This window comes from Protomyctophum bolini (assembly GCF_963924005.1).
Source record: "Protomyctophum bolini genome assembly, chromosome: 10".
Lineage (NCBI taxonomy): Eukaryota > Metazoa > Chordata > Actinopteri > Myctophiformes > Myctophidae > Protomyctophum > Protomyctophum bolini.
The window spans coordinates 43,857,043-43,868,846 of NC_137871.1; the positions used below are offsets into that span (position 1 = coordinate 43,857,043).

Below are 11,804 nucleotides of genomic sequence, written 5' to 3' on the forward strand. Positions count from 1 at the left end.
CGCTGCGATGCGACGGCGGCGGCCGCGGCGGCGCCTCTGAGATCACAAAGAGACCGACCTATCGCTCTCTCTTTTGGGGGAAACTAATGAAAAGTACCAAAACAAAATAGCTGGGAATGAGTCAATGAACAGCGAGCTACAAAGGCAACAATGAAGAAGCCTTTTTGTGTAAATTAATAGTTAAACATCGGGTATTTCGTCGTTTTATATATAGGACGACGCTGTGGCGGGGGTGACGTCAGGCACACGGCGTAGCACACAAACCGTCACCCAAACATGGTCGTGGCGGGTCACGTCAGGGTCGCCATCATGTCCGTATATATACGAATCCCCCCCCGGGTACGGACATCGACCCGGTTGCTATGCAACGCCTCCGTCGCCACCAGCTATGGGACATGACATCTGATCAAAGGAGGATTTTCAAACGTCCATAAGTCGGAATCCAGAAGAGCTGTCCTTGGTGGATCCTCCCACTTTGCCATCCAAAGTTCGGATGTCATTTGCGACTTTGTAGCGCATCGCAACCGACATGTACACATTTCTGGCGACGGGTAAAAACAGTGTGCGCTAGTGCTAATGATAGCAAAAGTTTACAATGAGTGTGTGTGTGCGCGTGCGCGTGTGTGTATTGGGGCTGGCGGGTGGTGTAAACTCCTTCTCTTAAAGTGAACGCTGATGGTGGCACAGGTTAACTTCATTTATGCTAACAGCTAGCCGCAATAAAATACTTATAAGAACTGGGGGCTTTTCAAAACATTACTACGGTATAAGAAGATGTAGAGCGCCCCCTCCAGAGATACTTCCGGGTCCCACTTTTGTGTCGCTTGTGTGTCCCCATAGAGTTACGCTGTGTCCCTCCGTTGAACTAAATTTGAGACAAAAACAACCACGAAAGTCTAATTTTACCACTTTCCTTTCCTCGCAACAACAAAGCTGGTCTCCCAAATCTGGCTGTGACTTCAGGCCGTCTGTCCCACACGGAATACTATCGCCATTTTATTGAATTGTGTCAACTAAATCCTCATTAATGCATACTAGATTCAACACACTCAACCCTGCACACATTCTAAATATGCCCCCGAAAAAATTGTACTGAGCAAATGGACTGTTACCACCTTCAATGATAAGGATAATAATAGTCTTTCTTGTCTCCACATCATATATTTTCTTTGTCATGGACACTTGTACAGAACATTAATATTTATACTCGAGTTGGAAGCATTAAGATGCATTTAACCCTCAATGGCTTCCTTTCTGAAAGATAACGTCATTGTGAAAAGATTCACACGTTTAGATTATTCTATTTACAATGAGATGCGGACGGGAGCTGGTGCCACTTGGACCCGGACGTAACATAGGACTACAAAATGACGTCAGACTTAAATACAGAATAGGGTTTGACTGGATTGCTGAATTACTACAATGACCATAATGCTTTGCTGCACTCACCCCACCTTGTGGAGAGGGGGGGCTGTCTTACTGAGACAACATGTAGTCCAGGAAGGAAGTGAGACCAATGTATATGACAGCACAGGCACTTTGAAATAGGCTACTCAAATATTTAAAAAAAATCACACACGTGTGAACTGAGTGGTGCAATTCCCCCCCCCCCCCTCTCTCTCTCTCCCCCCCCCCCCCTCTCTCTCTCTCTCTCTCTGTCATTACACAGCACTACCCCTCCCTCTGTTTCTGCCGCCCCCTACTGGTATAAATCAGTAACATACTCAGGCTCATGTGCACAGGTACACACACAGGTAGGTACATGGACATTGCTGATTGTAGGAGTGGTTGCACCACTCAAAAAACACATTCTATGGCACACATAAAAACCCCAGGGAAGTGTTTGTGTCCTAAACATCGGTATAGTGCTGTCGCCTCACAGCTAGAATTAGGTCCTGGGTTCGATTCCCGCTGGGGACGCTGTGGGCGTGTTCTCACCCCTAGCGTCATCAGTGGCCATGCATACCCGAGGCGGGGTTGGCGAAAGGGCCTTTCTGTGTTTGCATGTTCTCCCCGTGTCCCCCTATAGGGTAGGTACCCTCACATGTTCTCCCCGTGCCCCCTAGGGTAGGTACCCTCACATGTTCTCCCTGTGTCCCCTATAGGGTAGGTACCCTCACATGTTCTCCCCGTGTCCCCTATAGGGTAGGTACCCTCACATGTTCTCCACGTGTCCCTAGGGTACGTACGTACCCTCACATGTTCTCCCCATGTCCCCTATAGGGTAGGTATCTATACTGCCTCCCCCTGGCCAGCCGGGGAGCCTGATGGAAGGGAAAGGAACTGGTCGGAATAACGTGTTCCTTTTCACGCGCTACGTCCAACCAGGGAAACTCCCCACCCTGTCAGGTGAAAAGAAGCAGCTTGGACTCCTCATGCAAAAAGAAGGAAGCATGAGGTCAGTCCGCTGCCCTCCCCAGGTTGGCAGAGAGAGAAAAAATGGGTTGCACAAAAAAAATCGTAGGATAAAGAATGAAATAAAAATAAAGAAACAGCAATGTGCTTAACCCCCGCCTGGCTGCGTGTTCTCACACACATCTTTACTCACACATAACGAGTCAGTGTTATAACGTAGATCGCTCGGCTGTTAATTATAGGATCCATACGGTTTGCTAGAATACCTCGGAGGCATAAAGAGGAGACTCATTAAAAAAGACAAGGAGACGTTTCTTCTTGCATATAAACCTCATCACGATCTTGCACGGTTGTACGCGTTTGTTAGGTTTGTGGCTTTTTTTTAATCAACTTTTGTTTGTAGCCTAGTTTTTGGACAAGACGTGGTTGTGTAACATATGAGACATGTGTGTAACGCACAAGTCTTGCGCACGCACGTACACACACACGCACACACACACACACACACACACACACACACTTAAGTTGTAATATAGCCTATGCTTGTGAGGACTAAGATTTTAGCACGACAATATTGGGGGATTATTTTAACTACAGCCTGTGTGTTTGTGTGTCTGTCTGTGTGTGTGCGTGTGTTTGTGTGTGCGTCCGTGTGCGTGCGTGCGTGCGTGCGTGCGTGCGTGCGTGCGTGCGTGCGTGTAAAACAACATTGCCCAGTGGCATGGCGTGGCTACCAGGGGAAAGGAATGAATCGTGTATGACTCGGTTCATACACCGAACATTGATTAAATGAGTGTGTTCAATTTAGCAGGGCCTCCTGATCCCACACAGGCCTCGTCGGCAGGATGTGTTACTGACTCGCACCACATTGTGAGTCTACATTTACCTCATATAGAAACCTCCTAGATGTGTTACTGACTCGCACCACATTGTGAGTCTACATTTACCTCATATAGAAACCTCATAGATGTGTTACTGACTCGCACCACATTGTGAGTCTACATTTACCTCATATAGAAACCTCATAGATGTGTTACTGACTCGCACCACATTGTGAGTCTACATTTACCTCCTATAGAAACCCCATAGATGTGTTACTGACTCGCACCACACTGTGAGTCTACATTTACCTCCTATAGAAACCTCATAGATGTGTTACTGACTCGCACCACATTGTGAGTCTACATTAACCTCCTATAGAAACCTCATAGATGTGTTACTGACTCGCACCACATTGTATGAGTCTACATTTACCTCATATAGAAACCCCATAGATGTGTTACTGACTCGCACCACATTGTGAGTCTACATTAACCTCCTATAGAAACCTCATAGATGTGTTACTGACTCGCACCACATTGTGAGTCTACATTTACCTCCTAGAAACCTCATAGATGTGTTACTGACTCGCACCACATTGTGAGTCTACATTAACCTCCTATAGAAACCTCATAGATGTGTTACTGACTCGCACCACATTGTGAGTCTGCATTTACCTCCTATAGAAACCTCATAGATGTGTTACTGACTCGCACCACATTGTGAGTCTACATTTACCTCCTATAGAAACCTCATAGATGTGTTACTGACTCGCACCACATTGTGAGTCTACATTTACCTCATATAGAAACCTCATAGATGTGTTACTGACTCGCACCACATTGTGAGTCTACATTAACCTCCTATAGAAACCTCCTAGATGTGTTACTGACTCGCACCACATTGTGAGTCTATACATTAACCTCCTAGAAACCTCCTAGATGTGTTACTGACTCGCACCGCATTGTGAGTCTACATTAACCTCCTAGAAACCTCATAGATGTGTTACTGACTCGCACCGCATTGTGAGTCTACATTTACCTCATATAGAAACCTCATAGATGTGTTACTGACTCGCACCACATTGTGAGTCTACATTTACCTCATATAGAAACCTCATAGATGTGTTACTGACTCGCACCACATTGTGAGTCTACATTAACCTCCTATAGAAACCTCCTAGATGTGTTACTGACTCTCACCACATTGTGAGTCTACACATTTACCTCCTAGAAACCTCCTAGATGTGTTACTGACTCGCACCACATTGTGAGTCTACATTTACCTCCTATAGAAACCTCATAGATGTGTTACTGACTCGCACCACATTGTGAGTCTACATTTACCTCCTATAGAAACCTCATAGATGTGTTACTGACTCGCACCACATTGTGAGTCTACATTTACCTCCTATAGAAACCTCATAGATGTGTTACTGACTCGCACCACATTGTGAGTCTACATTTACCTCCTATAGAAACCTCATAGATGTGTTACTGACTCGCACCACATTGTGAATCTACATTAACCTCCTATAGAAACCTCATAGATGTGTTACTGACTCGCACCACATTGTGAGTCTACATTTACCTCATATAGAAACCTCATAGATGTGTTACTGACTCGCACCACATTGTGAATCTACATTTACCTCATATAGAAACCTCATAGATGTGTTACTGACTCGCACCACATTGTGAGTCTACATTTACCTCATATAGAAACCTCATAGATGTGTTACTGACTCGCACCACATTGTGAGTCTACATTTACCTCATATAGAAACCTCATAGATGTGTTACTGACTCGCACCACATTGTGAGTCTACATTTACCTCCTATAGAAACCTCATAGATGTGTTACTGACTCACACCACATTGTGAGTCTACATTTACCTCCTATAGAAACCTCATAGATGTGTTACTGACTCGCACCACATTGTGAGTCTACATTAACCTCCTATAGAAACCTCATAGATGTGTTACTGACTCGCACCACATTGTGAGTCTACATTTACCTCCTATAGAAACCTCATAGATGTGTTACTGACTCGCACCACGTTGTATGTGTCTACATTTACCTCCTATAGAAACCTCATAGATGTGTTACTGACTCACACCACATTGTGAGTCTACATTTACCTCCTATAGAAACCTCATAGATGTGTTACTGACTCGCACCACATTGTGAGTCTACACATTAACCTCATATAGAAACCTCATAGATGTGTTATTGACTCGCACCACATTGTGAGTCTACATTTACCTCCTATAGAAACCTCATAGATGTGTTACTGACTCGCACCACATTGTGAGTCTACATTTACCTCATATAGAAACCTCATAGATGTGTTACTGACTCGCACCACATTGTGAGTCTACATTTACCTCATATAGAAACCTCATAGATGTGTTACTGACTCGCACCACATTGTGAGTCTACATTTACCTCCTATAGAAACCTCATAGATGTGTTACTGACTCACACCACATTGTATGAGTCTACATTTACCTCATATAGAAACCTCATAGATGTGTTACTGACTCGCACCACATTGTGAGTCTACACATTAACCTCATATAGAAACCTCATAGATGTGTTACTGACTCGCACCACATTGTGAGTCTACATTAACCTCCTATAGAAACCTCATAGATGTGTTACTGACCCCCACCGTATAAGAGGCAGCGGTGGCCGAACGGTTTGCAGAGCGGTCTTGATATCGGAAAGGTCGCTATAGTTCGTAGCCCCGGACCGGCACGTTTAAAAAATTACCACCGCTGAAGTGCCCTTGAGGCAAGGCATTGAACCCCTACCATGAAATGTTCTATGAGCAGGGCCTGGCTGTAAACAAGTTATTGAGCTTAGTCCAGTTACCCTGGGTAAACATAGTACCTTTCCTTTCCTTAGCCCAGTTACCCTGGGTAAACATAGTACCTTTCCTTTCCTTAGTCCAGTTACCCTGGGTAAACATAGTACCTTTCCTTTCCTTAGCCCAGTTACCCTGGGTAAACATAGTACCTTTCCTTTCCTTAGTCCAGTTACCCTGGGTAAACATAGTACCTTTCCTTTCCTTAGTCCAGTTACCCTGGGTAAACATAGTACCTTTCCTTTCCTTAGTCCAGTTACCCTGGGTAAACATAGTACCTTTCCTTTCCTTTAGTCCAGTTACCCTGGGTAAACATAGTACCTTTCCTTTCCTTAGTCCAGTTACCCTGGGTAAACATAGAACCTTTCCTTTCCTTAGTCCAGTTACCCTGCAGGGTAAACATGGTACCTTTCCTTTCCTTAGTCCAGTTACCCTGGGTAAACATAGTACCTTTCCTTTCCTTAGTCCAGTTACCCTGGGTAAACATAGTACCTTTCCTTTCCTTAGTCCAGTTACCCTGGGTAAACATAGTACCTTTCCTTTCCTTAGTCCAGTTACCCTGGGTAAACATAGTACCTTTCCTTTCCTTAGTCCAGTTACCCTGGGTAAACATAGAACCTTTCCTTTAGTCCAGTTACCCTGGGTAAACATAGTACCTTTCCTTTCCTTAGTCCAGTTACCCTGGGTAAACATAGTACCTATGTACTATGTACTTAGTCCAGGGTTACTGGACTAAGGAAAGGAAGTGTCGGAGTTGAAATGAAATGTAAATATGAAACAAGTGCTTAAACATGTAGCTATAGGTGTATTGGTGTAATGTTATAGAGACCACGGAAGTGAACCTTTCAAGGTTCTGTTTTCTCAACTCGCTGTTTCTCTGCAAGATCCCTGCACGACACAGAGCGCGTTTTCCAGACTTTTAGTGGCGTTTCTCCATCGGGGTTTACCGAAAAAACACGTCCAGTGTGCAACCACCTTTACTCTATGAGCCATATCTCCAAAACTGGTGGGTCAAACTGAACAACTGTAACAGTATTATATAATTACACAAAATATGATACAAATAAGTGCTTCTATACCTGACTTAATTCTCCATGGTTCATGTGTATATAGGAATACATAGTGCATTAGAGGTCACAGCTCCTTTAAGTCTCCCCCTTTTTCCCCCTGTATAAATGTCCTGCCACACCTCCACCTCTTCCTTCTGTACTTCCGTCTTGGAACGAGGCGGGTGTCTTTGTTGACTTCTCGTGTATAACATAATAAGAATTGTACTTGCAAATGTATTTATACAGTGTTTGTTTCGCTCTGTTTAGAGATGAGTCTTTGCACTACTACTAAGAACTAACGTGGAGACGCGTCTGTTGTTATTCTTTGTCAGAATAAAAACGTGGTTTCCAAAGAGACTTCTGGGTCCGTCTGTCCATTCAACACAACACAGAGAGAGAGACAGATTACACCGGTTACACAACCAATATGTCAATTTGAAGCTATGGTTCCCTTCTTTCATAATATATGACATGGAAAAACAAACCAAAGAAGAAAAAAGCAATGACTTAGCCTCGGGCAGAAATGGTCACTTATATTACTGTATGTTAAAAAGAATACACACCCAAAATGGGTTATTTCAAATGGGCGATGGCTTTGCGTAGAGCGTGACGAAGAAGCGCTTGATGCTCCACTATAACTAGAATGGGGCACACAGCGCTGTGGCTGCATGAAGGAGTCCCACCGTCCCAGGCTGGTCTAACCCATTCTGACCTGAGATCAGATTCATACAAGGTTTCCACTGGACACACACTGGTCTGATGAACCCATTCTGACCTGAGATCAGATTCGAAAAATGTCAGTCGTTCTTCGATTTTTCAAAAAAAGCAGACCTACAAGCTCGTAGCGCGCCACTCGGTGGCGCGCTATGAGCTTGTAGATCTGCTATTTTTCAATAGCTAAAGCATAACATGATGCTATAACACCAAAATGGGTTCCCGATCAGAATGGGCTAATTGCTGTCATTTCAGCGTTGTGTGCAGAGCGCTTATCCTCCTCCATAGATGTGTATGTGTAAACAACAGATGCTGTGTAGAGTAGACCATGCAGGGGCCTGGGGGGGAGGGAGGAGGGGGGGAGGGAGGGGCAAACTGTGTCCTACTGGTTTACCAAAGGACCGAGGCAATTAACTGTCTGGTCGCGCTGGGGTTTGAATCCTGCCTGCCTGTGACTTGCTGTGTGCTCGCACGCGTGCGTGTGTGTGTGTGTGTGATTGTGTGTGATTGTGTGTGTGTGTGTGTGTGTGTGTGTGTGTGTGTGTGTGTGTGTGTGTGTGTGTGTGTGTGTGTGTGTGTGTGTGTGTGACATGTGTGTGTGTTTGTGTATGTGCGTGCATGCGAGTGCGTGCGTGCAACTTTTATTTCTGTGTCAAGGACCCTGAATTGATGTGTATATTTTGGCAATGGTGGATACAGTAACTATAAGCACACAGCCTACATTTACTCAAGTACATGTACTTAAGTACAATTTTGAGGTATTTGTCTTCTTTACTAGAGTAGTTCCCAATATTCAATACTTTTACTCCACTATCATTCATGATCTCAGAGGCAAATATTATACTTTAGTTACTAGTTTACTGTAGATCCTTATTAATATCGCAACACGTACATTTCCCACTTCAGCCCTATGTAAAACATTTCGGACCTTTCAAAAAAGCCGATCTGCAATGGGAGGACACATACTGTATCTGCTATTATGCGTTTGATTAGATTAAGGTGTATATTAAGGTGAAGGGTGGATGAAATGATTGCCGATGCCACATTAACCAATTTTGCCGGGGACCCCCCCTGGAGCCTCCCCAAGGGACCCCCCCTGCAGCCTCCCCAAGGGACCCCCCCTGGGGGTCCACGGACCAATGCTCCAGAAAATACCACGAGGCCTTGCGTGCCTAGGGATCCGTGTCAGTCAACAAAGAACAAAATCTAACCAAATATGGTCAGACCTGATGTCATTGGCAAATGTCGTTGTTAGGCAACCAGTTCAAATAATGGTATATATTAAAAGAAGTCTCCATCTCCATCGCGAATCACGAATGCTACGTGGCAGGTGGCATTCAATGTTGATGTATCCTACCAGGATATTATTATTGTTATAATAATCGTACGGCATATCATCACCGTGTTTTAGAAGATTTAAGACCTTTCACTGATGCCATAAGGGACCTCCAGCTGCCAGGGAACAAAGGCAGAGAGAATCAGTATCATCTTCATTGTCACATCGCCGGTTCACACAACGGTGTGTGAAATCAGTTAGTTTTTTTACCGTGCAACAAAACTCCCATCGTTTCGATTGTTTACAGAAAGAAAAGGGAAAGCAAAGACAGACATCAAGGCGTCTGTCTACACAGCCACGTACACGTACTCCATCCGGCCATTTATTTATGTACGAGAGGCATTTTTAGTAATAAGGTGTGTGAGCACAGCAGCTGGTATATGTATACTGAACAGACGTCGAATTCAGGTTCCCCGACTGACGGACGTCATTTCGACCTAATCGCGACGTCATATGAACGTCGTATGTTTAGTGGGGTATAGTTCATGACAGAAGACATTTAAAAGGTGCCAGAAGAGTCATCAGTGTGCTGTGCACGAGGTGAAGGCGCAAGAGTATACCGGTGGATGTCAAGAGCACACACGTAGCCCACGTAGTCCACGCTTTAGATTGAAACATACCTTTCTTTTTACGGACTTCGTGCGGGGGAACTCAGGCGGCCAGACAGAGGCAGCCCACAGCGGGCAAGAGTCAAGAGTTACGGGTTAAAGAGATCAAAGAGTGAGGGCAACAAAGTATACTGTCGTATATATATATACAGCAACACGAGGCGAGACGAAGAAAAACGAAGACGTCGCCGTCAAAACAGGGTGCAAGGAGAACGGCAAAATGTCCGACTCTGTAAACGACGACAACGGCAGCAGCATCCAGACGTCGCATTCTTCCGACGCCGAAGAGCCTCGGAAACTGTCCGACCTGCTGCGAGAGGGCTGGGAGGCGTGGGAGGAGGCGGAGGACGCCTGCGGCGGAGCGCCAGACGAGCCCGGAGGAGGAGGAGGAGGAGGCGGGGCATCATCGGCGCTCCTCCAGCGTAAGGTGCGCCACGGCGTGGCGGCGCTAGCGGAGGCGTCGCGGCTGGCGTCGCGACTTGGCCTGTTCGTCGGCGACAACGACAACGAGGCGCTGGACGAGGTGGCCACGGCCGACCTCCGCTACCTGCCGCTGCCCGCCCTGCAGGGGGCGCTCGCCATGAGGCTCGTTGGCGGTGTGGCGACGGAGGACGGCGACGAGTCGCGGCTGGAGGCGGTCCGGAGCGCCCGGGCGCACTTCTACGCCTTCCTGCTGCGGTGCAGAGACTACGGCGTGGCCACGTTCCCCATGCCGAGGAGGTCCGCAGAGGAGGAGGAGGAGGGCGACGATTCTCGCGACGGAGAAGGAGAGAGACTCGTGGCGAGCGAGACGACGCCCACGGCGGCGACGGCAGCGGCACAGCGGCGCCAGGCCAAGGTGGAGCGGTACCACCAGCGGAAGGAGACGGAGGCCCGGCTGGAGGCGCTGCGCGGCGCCGTGGAGAGCGGGCGGGCCGACGACGGCGACGTCCGAGACTTCCACCTCCTGACGGCGCGGCGGTGGGTGGCGCTGGCGCTGGAGGAGGTGGAGAGCATCGACCGCGAGATGCCGCTGCTCCTCGAGAGGAGGAGGAGGAGGAGGAGGTCGTCGAGCGGTCGTTCTCCGGAACGCGACAACCCTCCTCTGCCGGCGGTCCGACCCCCGGCCCCCGGCGGGCCTTTCGTCCTCGCCAGAGGCGCCGCGCAGGCCCGGGTGTTTGGCGCCGGCTACCCCAGCCAGCCCTCCATGACTGTGGACGACTGGTACGAGCAGCATGCCGCGCGCGGAGCCCTGCCCGACCGGGGGCTGGGGGCTGCGCCCGGGAGACGACCCCGACGCGCTGACCCCGACGAGGCCAGGGAGGAACAGGAGGAAGACGAGGAGAAACAGAATGAAGAGGAGGAGGAGGACGAGGAGGAGGCCTTGCAGAAAGCCAGGGACTGGGACGAGTGGAAGGACTGCCACCGAAGAGGCTACGGCAACCGCCAGAACAGGAGCTAAAGGCTCATTGTTGCATAGTCTGGATTTTCGGTGGTGAGGTGACCACCGCGCCGGTGGTGAGGTGATCAATTAACATTGATTTTACAATATAAATTGCGGGTCCCAGGTCATAGAAATGAATTGCATTGCATTGAATGGTAATTGAATGGGGGCTATGGGGTGTTATGCTAGTTCGCTTATTTCCATCGAAAGAAGTAAAGTAAAGTGTGCCGCTTGGGATATTATTTACATTATGAAGAGAGGATATATACATTTTGAGCGATGGAAATAAGCGAATTAGCACAACACCCCATAGCCCCATTCAATTCCCATTCAATTCAATGCAATTAATTTAGGGCTTATGGTAGGGGGAAACAGCCAATAAGGAGCTTTTGCACAAAATAACACCTGGACCTCTTTGGTGGTGGAAGTAACAACTACAAAGAAAGGTAAGAAAGCCTTTTAGTATGGAATTCTCCTTTAAGGAATGCAAATCACTGTATACTGTACATGTCCCTGGCACGGTGAGCAACGAGCTGACACCGACATTGGCGCAAATAGGTCAATAATAAAAGACAGGGACAAAGGGATATTTGTGCCTGCTGTGCCACAGAAAAATAATAATCAGGCACAA

At 47.2% G+C, this 11,804-nt stretch overlaps 1 protein-coding gene across 1 annotated transcript; it reads left to right on the forward strand.

Moving 5' to 3' along the window:
* Nucleotides 1–9,970: 9,970 nt before the first annotated feature.
* Nucleotides 9,971–11,191, forward strand: LOC308322909 (immunoglobulin-binding protein 1-like; the record flags this gene model as incomplete). Its single annotated transcript, XM_080774398.1, has 1 exon — nt 9,971–11,191. The coding sequence occupies one exon, from the start codon at nt 9,971–9,973 to the stop codon at nt 11,189–11,191; it is 1,221 nt and encodes a 406-aa protein (XP_080630524.1).
* Nucleotides 11,192–11,804: the final 613 nt, after the last annotated feature.